At 45.5% G+C, this 17,488-nt stretch overlaps 1 protein-coding gene across 7 annotated transcripts in view; it reads left to right on the forward strand.

Annotated features, from left to right (window-relative positions):
• Nucleotides 1–17,488, forward strand: part of NUP210L (nucleoporin 210 like) — a 161,092-nt gene that overhangs the window by 132,678 nt on the left and 10,926 nt on the right. For all 7 annotated transcript variants that reach the window (XR_010158103.1, XR_010158104.1, XM_001144608.6 and 4 more), the window contains 3 exons: nt 2,255–2,391; nt 8,914–9,040; nt 10,983–11,132. Coding sequence is in view for 5 of the 7 variants with exons in the window: in XM_001144608.6 (XP_001144608.4) it covers nt 2,255–2,391; nt 8,914–9,040; nt 10,983–11,132 (414 nt within the window). In the remaining 2 variants the exon portion in view is untranslated. The remainder of the gene's footprint in view (nt 1–2,254; nt 2,392–8,913; nt 9,041–10,982; nt 11,133–17,488) is intronic.

A 17,488-nucleotide genomic window follows, 5' to 3' on the forward strand; every position in this document is an offset into this window, starting at 1 on the left:
ATACAAGGGGTTGGCCCCTGGCCAACTATACTCTTGAAAACAAAGCATTTCTGTCCTAAGTACTGAGTTAAAAATAAAATCATAAGCCAGGTGCGGTGGCCCATGCCTGTAATCCCAGCACTTTGGGAGGCTGAGGTGGCGGGATCACGAGGTCAAGAGATCGAGACCATCCTGGCCAACATGGTGAAACCCCATCTCTACTAAAAATACAAAAATTAGCTGTGCATGGTGGCACACGCCTGTAGTCCCAGATACTCGGGAGGCTGAGGCAGGAGAATCGCTTGAACCTGGGAGTTGGAGGTTGCAGTGAGCCGAGATCGTGCCACTGCACTCCAGCCTGGCAACAGAGTGAGACTCCATCTCAAAAAATAAATAAATAAAATAAAATCATAGAAAACATTTGGGAGGCCGAGGCAGGCAGACCACCTGAAGTCAGGAGTTCGAGACCAGCCTGGCCAACATGGTGAAATCCTGTTTCTATTAAAAATACAAAAATTAAGGCCGGGTGTAGTGACTCACGCCTGTAACCCCAGCACTTTGGGAGGCTGAAGCAGGCGGATCACAAGGTCAGGAGTTCAAGACCATCCTGGCCAGCATGGTGAAACCCCGTCTCTACTAAAAATACTAAAATTAGCTGGGCATGGTGGCACGTGCCTGTAGTCCCAGCTACTTGGGAGGCCAAGGCAGGAGCATTGCTTGAACCCAGGAGGCACAGGTTGCAGTGAGCCAAGATCACACCACTGCACTCCAGCCTGGGTGATGGAGCGAGACTCTGTCTCAAAAATAATAATAATAGTAATAATTAAATTATCCCGGTGTGGTGGCATATGCCTCTGGTCCCAACTATTGGGAGGCTGAGGTGGGAAGATAGCATGAGCCCAGGAGATCAAGGCTGCAGTAAGCTATGATCGCACTACTGCACTCCAGCCTGGATGACAGGCTGTGTCTCAAAAAAAAGAAAAGGAAATCATTCTTTGGTTAGGAAATGAGTATGAATTCTTCGGGTTTCCAAATATCATATCCCAAAGTGGTGTACACTGCCTGGATGTATACATCCAACCAAGTAAGACCTGCTTGTAGTAATGTATGGTTTTGGCTTTGCAGCCTCTTCTGGTAACTATGGATACATATGTTTAGGTAAAGTGATGTAAATGTTGGACCTGACTTTAACATTAATACGTATTTTGGACCTTGATACAAAGGGGCTCTATACAGCTGAATCCCCCAATGCTATAACAGCTGATTTGCAAACAACCACTACCAACATGCAATCCAGGACCAATGAGCTAAACCTACTTTAAGGTTGGCAATGAGAGTTACAATCCCCTGATTATAAATCCCTTGTCAATGAAGCAGAGTATTTTTTACCCTCTCTTTGTTTGTTTGTTTGTTTTTTTGAGACAGAGTTTCACTCTTATCACCCAGGCTGGAGTGCAATGGTGTGATCTCGGCTCACTTCAACCTCCGCCTTCTGGGTTCAAGTGGTTCTACTGCCTCAGCCTCTCAAGTAGCTGGAACTAGAGGCATGCACCACCACACCTGGCTAATTTTTGTATTTTTAGTAGGATGGGGTTTCACCATGTTGGTCAGGCTGGTCTCGAACTCCTGACCTCAGGTGATCCTCCAGCCTCGGCCTCTCAAAGTGCTGGGATTACAGACGTGAGCCACCATGCCCGGCCTATTTTTTATTCTTTTTAGCTAGATTTTTGACAGGATTGTCCCATAGTCTTCCAATCTGGAATTTTGGGAGGCTTCATCATGTGATGAAGGAAAGAGCCATATGCCAGGATCAGTAATCCTGCAGGCTAAGTACAAACTCTAACCCAGTATTTGGCATTCCTCGGCCATCTTTAGACTTAAGCCAAAATAAACAAATCCTTTCTCTTGCCATGGTCACTTTTTTGCAGTCTTCTTGCTGTCATCAATCAGTAGCTCAAAGCAAATTTGTCCTTAGTAGCTTCTAAACAAAATTTATTCAGAAAGTTATCCCTGTATGTAAAAAGAGCTTTTCTTTTTCCTAAGGAGAACAGTTACATTCTCCAACTACGTAGCTCTTCTTATGATTCTTTATTTTGCTGGCATGATATACGAAGAGGAACCTGACACTGAGAAAACAGTTATCTTCAAAGCTGGCTGTTTCTCCTGGGAAGAGATATCTGCATGCTTGAAAAATTTACTGATTTGGAGTATGAATAAGTCCAGAGTGATTTATATCAAAGGCTTCAGCCAAGTGTTTTCTCTTGTCTTTTCCTAGGTGAACCTGGGATATGGATGATTTCTGCCAACAATATTCTACAGACAGACATTGTCACTGGAGTAGGAGTGGCCAGGAGTCCGGGGACTGCAATGATTTTTCATGACATCCCAGGAGTAGTGAAAACATATCGAGAGGTAAACATAACTGTATCAGAGTTTAAGAGACTAGGGTGACTATTGCCACATATGAGGATATGCATAGAGAAAATACATCCTAGGAAAGGAAATACACTCATAAAACAGATATAAAGCCAGCCAGCAAACTTTACTGGAACACAAAGCTAAACAGTGCTCAGGATTCTTAACCAGCAGAATGACTACCTGTGTTTTAAGAGATCACAGTGGGTACTGGTTGGCACTAGACAGTAGACACCAGGGTAGAAGTTGAAAGACCATTTGGGAGTCTACTGCGGTAATCCAGGTGACATATGTTGGCAGATCAGGGTGGTGACAGAGGAGGTGATAAGAAGTTGATCAGATTCTAGGTATATTTTATAGGTAGAGCCAATACAGTTTCCTCACAGATTATATCTAGAACATAAGAAAATCCAGAATGATTCAGGTTTTTGGTTGAACAGCTGAAAGGACAGCATTACTGTCAACTGAAATGGGGAAGACTGTAGGTGGAACAGTCTTGGAGGGAAAAGCAGTCAGCTTTGGATATGTAAAATTGGGTGTGTCTATTAAATGTCAACTGGATATGTTGAGGTTGCTGGATATAAAAGTCTGGGAGTCATTGGAATAGAGATATTTAAGGCCATTAGATCACCAAAGAATGAATGTAAAATAGAAAAAAGGCCAGGCGCGGTGGCTCACATCTGTAATTCCAGCACTTTGGGAAGCCAAAGTGGGAGGATCACCTGAGGTCAGGAGTTCGAGAACAGCCTGGCCAACATGGTGAAACCCCATCACTACTAAAAATACAAAAATTAGCCGGGCCTGGTGGCTCACATCTGTAGTCCCAGCTACTCAGGAGGCTGAAGCACGAGAATCTCTTGAACCTGGGAGGTGGAGGTTGCAGTGAACTGACATCAAGCCACTGTACTCCAGCCTGGGCAACAGAGTGAGAGTCGCTCTCAAAAAAAAAAAAAAAAAAAAAGAGAGAAAAAAGACCTAAGTACTAAGTTCTGGGAGCACTTCAATCTTAAGAGTTCTGATTGCCTTTTGATTAGTGGCAAATGGAAAAAGAAAGAAACAAAAGGGAAAAAGGGAGCTCTGAGAGAAGAACCAATAAGAAAGACTTATAAGAAACAACCAGGCTTAGTGCTGTGGCTCACGCCTCTAATCCCAGCACCTTGGGAGGCCAAGGCAGGTGGATCACAAGGTCAGAAGTTCGAGACCCAGCCTAACCAACATGGTGAAACCCCGTCTCTACTAAAAATACAAAAATTAGCTGGGCGTGGTGGCACACACCTGTAATCCCAGCTACTCAGGAGGCTGAGGTAGGAGAATCGCTTGAACCCAGGAGGCAGAGGTTGCAGTGAGCCAAGATCACGCCACTGCACTCCAGCCGGGGCAACAGAGTAAGACTCTCTCAAAAAAAAAAAAGAAAGAAAGAAACAACCAGTGAAATGGGAGGAAAATCTAGAGATATGTGTATCCTGGAAGGCAAATGAAGAAAGTATTTCAAGGAAAGAGGGAGTGATCAACCATCATTACTATTAATGGGTTAAGCTGAAAATTGAGAAATGACTGATGGTTTTTGCAGTATGGAGACTCTGGTGCTAGTGACTTTGTTGAGTAGCTTCAGCAAAGTGACCTGAGCCCCTTTTTTTTTGTTGTTGTTGGAGACAGAATCTTGCCCTGTCGTCCAGGCTGGAGAGCAATGGTTTAATCTTGGCTCACTGCAACATCTGCCTCCTGAGTTCAAGCAATTCTCATGCCTCAGCCTCCTGAGTAGCTGGGATTACAGGCACGTGCCACTACCCCCAGCTAATTTTTGTATTTTTAGTAGAGACAGGGTTTCACCATGTTGGCCAGGCTGGTCTCGAACTACTGGCCTCATGTGATCTGCTCGCCTCCGCCTCCCAGATTGCTGAGATTATAGGCATGAGCTGCCACTGCACCCAGGCTTTTTTGTGTGTGTTTTTTTGTTTTTTTTTTTTTTGAGATGGAGTATCGCCCTATTGCCCAGGCTGAAATGCAGTGGTGTGATCTCAGCTCACTGCAACCTCTGCTTCCTGGGCTCAAGCTATCCTCCCACTGCAGCCTCCCTAGTAGCTGGGACTACAGGTGCATGCCACCATGCCCAGCTAATTTTTTTGTTTTGTTTTGTTTTGTTTTGTATTTTTGATAGAGATGGCATTTCACCATGTTGCCCATGCTGGTCTCGAACTCCTGAGCCCAAGTGATAGGCCTGCCTCGGCCTCCCAAAGTGCTGGGATTACAGGCGTGAGCCACTGCGCCCAGACAGAGTGACCTGAATGAATGTTTGATTGGAGAATTGGAGAAAAGGACTTGGAGACAGTGAATATAGAAAGCTCTTTTAAGGAGTTGGGGTTAAGAGTTTGTTTTGTGGATTTTTTTTTTTTATGAGAGAAATAGTGGATTGGGAATGATTCAGTGGAAACAGAAAATTTGATGTAAGTCAGAGGATTGCTGGAGGGAGTAATATTCTTGAGTAGGTGAGATAGGTAAACAATAAAGGGATTTTTTAAATGAAATATTTTCTATTCCCTTCTTAAATATATGTAATGTCTCCTTCCTCTTTGCCCAAAGCACTTCTTTGTTCCTCTTTTTTCATTCCTCAAACATGGTAGCTACAACTTTTTGTGTATCTACTATGGGCTTGGCACTTCTCATCTTTTTTTTTTTTTTTTTAAGAGACAGTGTCTCACTGTTGCCCAGGCTGGAATACAATGATGCAATCATGGCTCACTGCAGCCTCAAACTCCTGGTTTCAAGCCATCCTCCTGCCTCAGCCTCCAAAGTAGCAGGACCACAAGTGTGTGCCAGCATACCTGGCTAATTATTTTTATTTTTTTGCAGACACAGGGTCTCGCTATGTTGTCCAGGCTGGTCTCAAACTCGTAGATTCAGGTGATCTTTCTGCCTCAGCCTCCCAAAGTGCTAGGATTATAGGCATGAGCCACTGCGCCTGGCCATCTATTTTTTTTATTTTTATTTATTTATTTATTGAGACAGGGTCTTGCTGTGTCACCCAGGCTGGAGTGCAGTGGTGTGATCTCAGATCACTCAGATCCACCTCCTAGGCTCAAGTGATCCTCCCACCTCAGTCTCCTGAGTAGCTGGGACCACAGGTGCACACCACCACACTCAGCTAATTTTGTGGTGTGTGTGTGTGTGTGTGTGTGTGTGTGTTTTGAGACAGAGTCTCACTCTGTCGCCCAAGCTGGAATGTAGTGGCTGAATCTCAGCTCACTGCAACTTTTGCCTCCTGGATTCAAGCAATTTTCCTACCTCAGCCTCCCAAGTAGCTGGGATTACAGGCACCTGCCACCACACCCAGCTAATTTTTGTATTTTAGTAGTGACAGGGTTTCACCATGTTGGCCAGGCTTGTCTCGAACTCCTGACCTCAAGTGAGCTGCCCACCTCAGCCTCCCAAAGTGCTGAGATTACAGGCATGAGCCACTGTGCCCAGCCAATTTTTTGTGTTTTTGGATAGATGGGGTTTCACCCTGTTGCCCAGGCTGATCTCGAACTCCTGGGCTCAAGTGTTCTACCTGCCTCAGCCTCCTGAAGTGCTGGGATTACAGGTGTTTGCCACCACATCTAGCCCAGTCTTTTTTTTTTCTTTTTTTAACATCCAGTACACCTATCACTTTTAATTGTATTACTTTTAACTCTGCAAAATAAATATGTGGGGCATGGAGGGAGGGAGAGCATCAGGAAGAATAACTAATGGATGCTGGGCTTAATACCTGGGTGATAGGTTGATCTATGCAGCAAACCACCATGGCACACATTAACCTATGTAACAAACCTGCACATCCTGCACATGTACCCTGGAACTTAAAATAAAAGTTGAAGAAAAAAAAGTATTTTCCCAACTTTGTTTTATTTTATTTATTTATTTTTATAACAGAATCTCACTCTGTTGCCCAGGCTGGAGTGCAGTGGCACAGTCTCTGGTAACTGCAACCTCCACCTTCCAGGTTCAAGCAATTCTCGTGCCTCAGCCTCCCAAGTAGCTAGGACTACAGGTGTGTGCCACCACACCCAGCTAATTTTTGTATTTTTAGTAGAGGCAGGGTTTTGCCATGTTGGCCAGGCTGGTGTCAAACTCCTGGCCTCAAATGATCTGCCTGCCTCAGCCTCCCAAAGTGCTGGGATTACAGATGTGAGTCACTGCACCCGGCCCCAACTTTATAGATGAGTAAGTTACTCAATATGTGTGCACATGGTATCTGGTGCCTTCTTTTGAGGAGCTCATAGTCTGGTGGTGACATAAACAATTACATACATGGCACAAATAATTACAATAGGCAAATAAAAGTACATGTTGTGTTTGAAGACTAATGAATAAATCAGGGCAACTTCAATACAAAATTAATAAGGGCAGAGAGGGAAAATTTGGATAACATCCAAAAAGAACTTGTATTATAAGCAGATAAGAGGTTCAAGGACAGAGGTAGTATGAAAAGAGTACTAGAAAAAGAGACTGAGAAGGGATTAGGAACCAGAAAAGCAAAGAGAAACAGTGTCATAGAAGGCAAAGGAGGAAATGGTTGTGGTGTTAGATGCTACAGGGAAGTCAAAAGGTCATTCCTATTCTAATTTGTGTACTTCATCGAATCCTCATTTAATATTCACTAATTAGCAGATACTCATTAAAGCCTATTAAGTGTCAGGCATTGTGCTGGCCTCCAGAAATACAAATATGAAAAAGACAAAATTCTTTATTAAGCCATTAATGTAACTAACTTGGGTTTTAAGGTTCTTGAATTTAAAAAACCTGTGGTAATACTAAGGAGAATGTAGAGTATATTGCATTTAAATTTAAAATATTAAGGGCTGGGCATGGTGGCTCACACCTGTAATCCCAGCACTTTTAGAGGCCGAGGTCAGTGGATCCCTTGAGGTCAGGAGTTCGAGACCAGCCTGGCCAACATGGTGAAATCCCGTCTCTACTAAAGATACAAAAATCAGCCAGGCATGGTGGCACGTGCCTGTAATCCCAACTACTTGGGAGGCTGAAGCAGGAGAACTGCTGGAACCCAGGAGGCAGAGGCTGCAGTGAGCCGAAATTGCGCCAGTGCACTGTAGCCTGAGTGACAGAGCAAGACTCCATCTCAAAACAAACAAACAAACAAACAAAAAAACTTACAATATAAGGCAGAATAGTACAAGTATTCTTGAGAAAAAACAATGTACTTTGAAGTTTCAGAAAAGATTGAGATTATGTGCAACTAGAGACAAAGAGAAAATGTCCTAAAGAAAGTTGCAGTTGTTTTGTTTTTTTGTGTGTGTTTTTTTGTTTTTGTTTGTTTTGTTTTGTTTTTTTGAGATGGAGTCTCACTCTGTCGCCCAGGCTGAAGTACAATGGCACAATCTCAGCTCACTGCAGACTCCGCCTCCCGAGTTCAAGCAATTCTCCTGCCTCAGCCTCCCTGGTAGCTGGGATTACAGGCATGCTCCAACATGCCTGGCTAATTTTTGTATTTTTAGTAGAGGTGGGGTTTCGCCATGCTGGCCAGGCTGGTCTCAAACTCCTGACCTCAAGTGATCCACCTGCCTCAGCCTCCCAGAGTGCTGGGATTACAGGCATGAGCCACCGCACCTGGCCTCAAAGGCATTTTAATAGGGAGTCATACAAAGGGAAGATATGTCTGAAGGAATAATTGGACCCAAGACTTCCTTCTAGAAAAAATGTTATTTTGGGCTAGGCATGGTAGTTTATGCCTGTAATCTCAGCACTTTGGGAGGCCAAGGTAGAAGGATGGCTTGCGGCCAGGAGTTCTAGACCACCTGGGGCAACATAGTGAGACCCCGTCTTTTTTTTTTCGGAGTCTCGCTCTGAGCCACCACGCCTGGCCAAGACCCCGTCTTTTTTTTTTTGATTCAGAGTTTCACTCTTGTTGCCCAGGCTGGAGTGTAATGGCGCAATGTCAGCTCACTGCAACCTCTGCCTCCCAGGTTCAAGCGATTCTCCTGCGTCAGCCTCCTGAGTAGCTGGGATCACAGGCATGCACCACCAAGCCCGGCTAATTTTGTGTTTTTTTTAGTAGAGGCGGGGTTTCTCCATGTTGGTCAGGCCAGTCTGGAACTCCTGACCTCAGATGAGCCGCCCGCCTCGGCCTCCCAGTGCTGGGATTACAGACGTGAGCCACCGCGCGCGGCTGACCCCGTCTTTTGTTGGTTAGGCATGGTGACACATACGTGTAGTCCCAGCTTCTCTAGAGGCTGAGGCAGGAGGATTGCTTGAGCCTAGGAATTTGAGGCTTCAGTCAGCCATGATCATGCCACTGCACTCCAGCCTGGGTGACAGAGCAAGACCCTGGTTAAAAAAAAAAAAAAAGTTATTTTGTCTTCAAAGGCAAACAGATTTTGTTGTTCTCAAATATGTGGTCATGAGATGGAATTTGTACATGTGTGAAACAGATACTTTTGGTTAAATAAGTTATGAGGGGTGGATCTGGAAGGAGTCAGATTCTCTAGGAACTTAGGTGCAGATTTTCCTTTGATTTGCTGACAGGTGGTGGTCAATGCATCATCAAGATTAATGCTCAGTTATGACCTCAAGACTTATCTCACCAATACCCTCAATTCAACTGTATTCAAGCTCTTCATCACCACTGGCAGAAATGGTGTCAATCTTAAAGGTCAGGAATCTCTTCATGGTTTCAGTGATTGTTCCTATCTTTCTCATTTTCCCTCAATTCATTTATCCCTTTGGCTGGGCGCGGTGGCTCACACCTATAATCCCAGCACTTTGGGAGGCCAAGGCAGGCAGATCACCTGAGGTCGGGAGTTCAAGACCAGCCTGACCAGGAGTTCAAGACCAGCCTGACCAACATGGTGAAACCCCATCTCTACTAAAAATACAAAAACTAGCTGGGTGTGGTGGCGTGTGCCTGTATCCCAGCTACTTGGAGGCTGAGGCAAGATAATTGCTTGAACCCGGGAAGCGGAGGTTAGAGTGAGCCGAGATCGCACCACTGGACTCCAGCCTGGGCGGCAGAGTGAGACTCCATCTCAAAAAAAAAAAACTTAAGATAATTTTAGGACTCTGGAGTGGTGGCTCATGCCTGTAATCCCAATTATTTAGGAGGCTGTGGTGGGAGGATCGCTTGAGGCCAGGAGTTTGAGACCAGCCTGGGCAACAAAGCAAGACCCCATCTCTCAAAAAAAAAAAAAAAAACAGAGATGGCCAGGCGCGGTGGCTCACACCTGTAATCCCAGCACTTTGGGAAGCCGAGGCGGATGGATCATGAGGTCAGGAGTTCGAGACCAGCCTGGCTAAGATGGTGAAACCCTGTCTCTACTAAAAATACAAAAATTAGCCGGGTGCAGTGGCGGGTGCCTGTAATCCCAGCTACTCGGGAGGCTGAGGCAGGAGAATTGCTTGAACCCGGGAGACAGAGGTTGCAGTGAGCTGAGATTGTGCCACTGCACTCTGGCCTGGGCGACAAAGCAAGACTCCATCTCAAAAAAAAAAAAAAAAAATCCAGCCACCGTGCCTGGCCAACAGACTGACGTTTTATTCCCCAGAATCTTTCTAAAATCACTACTTATTTTACTGAGAAACCTCATGCATCAGTCCCTTTGATTTTGCTGAAGATTTTTCAAGAATGCCACTCATTGCAGCTGACCCAATGATAACAACAGTCCACTTCTTGCTGTCTATATGATTCCTCTTAAGGCACCACTTGTGATGAAGTTCTAGGGATTTGGGGCTTGAATTATATTGTAATTGTATTACAACATTGTATATGAAAAACAAATTCTCCTAGACCTAAAAGCTACCTCCCAACTGTACTGCTTTATTTTTATTTATTTATTTATTTATTTATTTGAGACGGAGTTTCGCTCTTGTTGCCAAGGCTGGAGTGCAATGGCGCAATCTCGGCTCACTGCAACTTCTGCCTCCTGAGTTCAAGCAATTCTCCTGCCTCAGCCCCCCGAGTAGCTGGGATTACAGGCATGAGCCACCACCCCCAGCTAATTTTGTATTTTTAGTAGAGACGGGGTTTCTCCATGTTGGTCAGGCTGGTCTCGAACTCCCAACCTCAGGTGATCCGCCTGCCTCGGCCTCCCAAAGTGCTGGGATTACAGGTGTGAGCCACCGCACCTGGCCTATTTTTAATAGATTTCTAACTTCCCTGTAATCTATCTTACTCCCACTGACGCCAGGCATGGTGGGAGGCACCTGTAGTCCCAACTACTGGGGAGACTGAGGCAGGAAGAATTGCCTGAACCGGGAGATGGAAGTTGCAATGAGCCAAAATCACACCACTGCACTCCAGACTGGGCGACAGAGCAAGACTTCATCTCAAAGATTTTTCAAAAAAAATCTTTGAAAAAAGACACTACCTATGTATGACATTGATAATGGAAGCCCCACTGTAGTCATTCACAAATTAGAATGCGAGGGTCTCACACTATTCTTTCACCTTGATTGAAGCAGAGGTGGGCAAACCAGCCACAACTGACCCTCTTTCTTGCTTATTTTTTTTATGCTTCAAAATTGCCTCCATATAATGGTCTCTCTTTTTACAAATTCTTATTAGTGACAAAGCTATTTACCTCTTTTCTGCTTTTCAGGATTCTGTACCCCAAACCAGGCCTTGGCCATTACAAAAGTACTTCTTCCAGCGACCCTCACACTGTGCCATGTACAGTTCAGTAATACTTTGCTAGACATTCCAGCAAGTAAAGTCTTTCAGGTCCATTCAGATTTCAGTATGGAGAAAGGTAAGTTACACCAGTTGAATCTGGTTTCCCCATTCTGTTTATCTATTTGTATAATTGTCCCATTCTTATTGGATTGCATTTATATCTGTAGTTTCATCCGATATATAACTGTGGAATCTTTGTCAGGCAACATTTTTGTTCAACCCGTTCAACTCTTTTTTTTTTTTTTTTTTTTTTTGAGACTGGGTCTTGCTGTGTTGCCTAAGGCTGGAGTGAAATGGTGTGATCATAGCTCACTGTAACCTTAAACTCCTAGACTCAAGCAATCCCCCTGCCTCAGCCTCCTGAGTAGCTAGGACTACAGGCACATGCCATCATGCCTTTTTTTTTTTTTTTTAAGAGCAACATGATCTTCCTATATTGCCCAGGCTGGTCTCAAACTCCTGGCCTCAAGCAATCCTCCTGCCTCAGCCTCCCAAAGTGCTGGAATTACAGGTGTTAAGCCACTGCCCCCAGCCCTATTCAAATAAGTTTTAACACATGCCTCCTAGACTATCCTGTGCTTTTCTATTATAATTTACTATTTTCTTGCTAGTCCCCATTCACTCTGTGAGGCTCTGCATTGTGTCTCATTTATCTTTCATTCCCAGCATGTAGCACAGTGTTTGGATGTTTTGTTGAATTGAAAGATATTCCAAATAAAAGAATAGGATTAACAAGTGGAAAGTGGAAATAGGCATGATGTTAGGATGACTTTATGTAAATCAGCTTATCTAAAAATGAAAGGATTCATATCAAATGTAAGGTATAGGGCCAGGCGCAGTGGCTCACACCTGTAATCCCAGTACTTTGGGAGGCCGAGGCAGGTGGATCACCTGAGGTCAGGGCTTCGGAGACCAGCCTGGCCAACATGATGAAACCCCATCTCTACTAAAAATACAAAAATTAGCCAGGCGTGGTGGGAGGCACCTGTAATCCCAACTATTGGAGAGACTGAGGCAGGGAGAATTGCCTGAACCGGGAGATGGAAGTTGCAATGAGCCAAAATCACACCACTGCACTCCAGACTGGGTGAAAGAGCAAGACTTCATCTCAAAAAAAAAAAAAAAAATGTAAGGTATAAATAAGGTAGTGCTTCATCATGAGAGAACCTCTAATGCTAGATCAGGCAGTCTGAATGGTTTGGATCATGAGCAACCACTGAAGGAAGGTTCATTCAGCAAACTGTTTATAATACCTGATAGTAGGAGAAGATGTGGAGTTACAAAGAAAAGCAAAGTAATTTTTGGTTTGTTTGTTATTTTGTTTTGTTTTGTTTTTGAGACAGAGCCTCACTCTGTCTCCCAGACTGGAGTGCAGTGGCACTATTTCAGCTCACTACACCTCTGCCTCCCGGTTACAAGGTATTCTCCTGCCTCAGCCTCCTGAGTAGCTGGGATTACAGGCGCGTGTCATCACGCCCAGATAATTTTTGTATTTTTAATAGAGATGGGATTTCACAATGTTGGTCAGGCTGGTCTCGAACTCCTGACCTTGTGATCCGCCTGCCTCAGCATCCCAAAGTGTTGGGATTACAGGCGTTAGACACCATGCCCAGCCATTTTTGTTTCTTTATTTTGTTTGCTTGTTTGTTTGTTTGTGTAGGGACAGGGTCTCCCTATGTTGCTCAGGCTGGTCTCAAACTCTTAGCCTTAAGTGATCCACCTCGGCCTCCCAAAGTGCTGGGATTATAGGCATGAACCACCATGTCCAGCCTAAAGCTTTTAACTTTTAGTGTTACCCTACCAGGTGATGAGTTACAGGGTAGACACATATATGTTTGTGACTTCAATTTATTGATGAAAAAATAAATCAGGCCGGGTGCAGTGGCTCACGCTCGTAATCCCAGCACTTTGGGAGGCTGTGGCGGACAAATCACTTGAGGTCAGGAGTTTGAGACCAGCCTGGCCGACATGGTGAAACCCCATCTCTGCTAAAAATACAAAAATTAGCCAGGCATGGTGGCAGGCACCTGTAGCCCCAGCTACTCGGGAGGCTGAGGCAGGAGAATCACTTGAATCCAGGAGGCAGAGGTTACAGTGAGCCAAAATCATGCCACTGCACACCAGCCTAGGCAACAGAGCAAGACTCCGTCTCAAAAATAAATAAATAAGGCCAGGCGCAGTGGCTCATGCCTGTAGTCCCAGCACTTTGGGAGGCCGAGGCAGGCGGATCACGAGGTCAGGAGACCGAGACCATCCTGGCTAACATGGTGAAACCCCGTCTCCACTAAAAAAATACAAAAAATTAGCCAGGCGTGTTGGCAGGCGCCTGTAGTCCCAGCTACTCAGGAGGCTGAGGCAGGAGAATGGCGTGAACCCGGGAGGTGGAGCGCAGTGAGCCGAGATCACGCCACTGCACTCCAGCCTGGGCAACAGAGTGAGACTCTGTTTCAATAAATAAATAAATAAATAGAAAAAATATATAGGCCAGGTGCGATGACTCACGCCTGTAATCCCAGCACTTTGGGAGGCTGAGGCGGGTGGATCACCTGAGGTCGGGAGTTCACGACCAGCCTCACCAACATGGAGAAACCTGGCATCTACTAAAAATACAAAATTAGTCAGGCATGGTGGCACATGCCTGTAATCCCAGCTACTAGGGAGGCTGAGGCAGGAGAATCACTTGAACCCAGGAAGTGGAGGTTGCAGTGAGCCAAGATGGCACCATTGCACTCCAACCTGGGCAACAAGAGCGAAAATCTGTCTCAAAAAAAAATATATATATAGGCCCAGCGCAGTAGCTAACGCCTGTAATCCACCATTTTGGGAGGCCGAGGGGGGCAGATCACTTGAGGTCAGGAGTTTGAGACCAGCCTGGCTAACATGGTGAAACTCCGTCTCTACTAAAAATACAAAAATTAGCCAGGCATGGTGGCGGGCGCCTGTAATCCCAGCTATTTGGGAGGCTGAGGCAGGAGAATCAATTGAAATAGAAGGAGGAGGTTATAGTGAGCCAAGATCATGCCATTGCACTCCAGCCTGGGTGAAAGAGCAAAACTCCATTTAAAAAAAAAAAAAATATATATATATATATATATATATATATATATGTATACACACAGACATATGTGTATATGTGTATATATATGTATATGTATATGTGTATACATATGTATGTGTACGTATGTATGTGTGTGTGTGTGTGTATATGTATATATATGGCATGGTAAGAAAGCAGAAAGAGGCCAGGCATGGTGGCTCACACCTGTAATCCCAGCAGTTTGGGAGGCCGAGGCAGGCAGATCACCCGAGGTCAGGAGTTCGAGACCAGCCTGGCCAACATGGTGAAACCCCATCTCTACTAAAAAATACAAAAATTAGCCGGGCGTGGTGGCACATGCCTGTAGTCCCAGCTACTCGGGAGGCTGAGGCAGGAGAATTGCTTGAACCCAGGAGGCGGAGGTTGCAGTGAGCCGAGATCGTGCCACTTCACTCCAGCCTGGGTGGTAAGAGTGAGACTCCATCTCAGAAAAATAAATAAATAAATAAAAATAAAGCAGAAAGAAAGGAGGAGTATCTACATGAAACCTAGAGGCAAAAATAAGTAAGGTTTTACAGAGGGAATGACCTTTAGAAGTATGACTAAGAGTGAACTAGATGTGAAGAGAACAGGACATTCCAGGCAATATAGGGCCCTAGAGAAGTTTGTTTTAGTTTTGGTTTGGTTTGGTTTTTTTTCCAAAGATAAGATGAAATCACTTGGGCCCAGGAGGTTGAGGCTGCAGTGAGCCATGATAATGCTACTACACCCTAGCCTTGGTGACAGAGCAAGACTCTGTCTAAATAAATAAATGAATAAAATAAAAATGAAGGCAGTTTTTGGCCAGGTGCGGTGGCTCACGCCTGTAATCCCAACACTTTGGGAGGCCGAGGCAGGTGGATTACCTGAGGTTGGGAGTTCAAGACCAGCATGATCAACATGGAGAAACCCCATCTCTACTAAAAATACAAAATTAGGGCGGGGCGCGGTGGCTCATGCCTGTAATCCCAGCACTTTGGGAGACTGAGGTGGGCAGATTACCTGAGGTCGGGAGTTCGAGACCCGCCTTACCAATGTGGAGAAACCCGTCTCTACTAAAAATACAAAATTAGCCAGGTGTGGTGGCACATGCCTGTAATCCCAGCCACTCAGGAGGCTCAGGCAGGAGAATCACTTGAACCTGGGAGGCGGAGATTGCAGTGAGCTGAGATCACGCCATTGCACTCCAGCCTGGGCAACAAGAGCAAAACGCTGTCTCAAAAAAAAAAAGAAAAAAAATACAAAAATACAAAATTAGCCAGACGTGGTGGTGCATACCTGTAATCCCAGCTACTCGGGAGGCTGAGGCAGGAGAATCACTTGAACCCGGGAGGCAGAGGTTGTGGTGAGCTGAAATCACACCATTGCACTCCAGCCTAGGCAACAGGAGGAAAACTCCATCTCAACAAACAAACAAACAAACAAACAAACAAACAAACACTGGGCGCGGTGGCTCACGCCTGTAATCCAAGCACTTTGGGAGGCCAAGGCGGTGGATCACCTGAGGTCAGGAGTTCAAGACCAGCCTGGCCAACGTGGTGAAACCCCGAATCTACAAAAAATACAAAAATTAGCCAGGCCTGGTGGCTCACGCTACTTGGGTAGTCCCAGCTACTTGGGAGGCTGAGGCAGGAGAATTGCTTGAACCCGGGAGACGGAGGTTGCAGTGAGCTGAGATCGCACCACTGCACTCCATTTTGCCTGGGCGACAGACAAGACTCCATCTCAAAAAAATAAATAAATAAATAAAGAATGAAGGCAGTTTTTAAGGATTTAGTGGCAGTATGTAGAATGGATAAGAAAAAGAAAAGAGGAGGCCGGGCACAGTGGCTCATGCCTATAATCCCAGCACTTTGGGAGGCCGAGGAGGGTGGATCACAAGGTCAGGAGTTGAGACCAGCCTGACCCACATGGTGAAACCCTGTCTCTACTAAAAATAACTGGGCGTGGTGGCACACGCCTGTAATCCCAGCTACTCAGGAGGCTGAGGCAGGAGAACTGCTTGAACCCAGGAGGTGGAGGTTGCAGTGAGCCAAAATTACGCCACTACACTCCAGCCTGGGCGATAGAGTGAGATTCCATCTCAAAAAAAAAAAAAAAAAAAAAAGAAAGAAAGAAAGAAAAGAAAAGAAAAAAAGAAAAGAGGAATAGCCTGGCCACAGTGGCTCATGCCTGTAATCCCAGCTACTCAGGAGGCCAAGGTGGGGGAATCCCTTGAGCCCAAGAGTTCAAGGCTGCAGTGAGCCGTGATCACACCACTGCACTACAGCCTGGGCAACAGATGGAGAACCTGTCTCAAAGAAAGAAAAGAGGAATAACGGCAGGGCATGGTAATCCCAGCACTTTGGGAGGCTGAGGTGGGCAGATCATTTGAGGTCAGGAGTTCAAGACCAGCCTGGCCAACATGGTGAAACTCTGCCTCTACTAAAAATACAAAAATTAGTAGGGCACCTGTAATCCCAGCTACGTGGGAGGCTGAGGCAGGAGAATCACTTGAACCAGGGAGGCAGAGCTTGAAGTGAGCTGAGATTGCACCACTGCACTCCAGCCTGGGCGACGGAACGAGACTTCGTCTCAAAAGAAAAAAAAAGAAGGCCGGGCGCAGTGGCTCACGCCTGTAATCCTGGCATTTTGGGAGGCTGAGGCAGGTGGATCACGAGGTCAGGAGATCGAGACCATCTTGGCTAACATGGTGAAACCCCGTCTCTACTAAAAATACAAAAAAATTAGCCGGGCGTGGTGGTGGGCACCTGTAGTCCCAGCTACTCGGGAGGCTGAGGCAGAAGAATGGCGTGAACCCAGGAGGCGGAGTTTGCAGTGAGCCAAGATCGCGCCACTGCACTCCAGCCTGGGCAACAGAGTGAGACTCCATCTCAAAAAAAAAAAAAAAAAAACAGGCAAGGATACCTGTGAAGGGGCAATAATGCAAGCATGAATTGATAAGGGTCTAGACCAGACTAATGGGTCTGGACCAGACTAGTAAGGGTCTAGCCCAGACTAATTATCCATAATTATCCAATTGCAATAATCCAAGCATGCATTGATAAGGGTCTAGACCAGACTAATAGAGAAATACTAAGAAGGGGCAGATGTCAGAGACATTTCAGAGAAGGAGTAAGCAAGATTTGGAAATGATTGGATATAGGGATGAAGGAAAGGATGTAAAGACAACTAAGGCCAGGTGCAGTGGCTCATGCCTATAATCCCAATGTTTTAGGAGGCTGAAGTGGGAGGATCACTTGAGCCCAGGAGTTTGAAACCAGCCTGGGCAACATAGCAAGACCTTGTCTCTCAAAAAATAAAATAGCCAGGCATGGTGGCACGCACCTGTAGCCCTAGCTCTGAGGCAGGAAGAT

This window comes from Pan troglodytes, chromosome 1 (genome assembly GCF_028858775.2).
Source record: "Pan troglodytes isolate AG18354 chromosome 1, NHGRI_mPanTro3-v2.0_pri, whole genome shotgun sequence".
NCBI lineage: Eukaryota > Metazoa > Chordata > Mammalia > Primates > Hominidae > Pan > Pan troglodytes.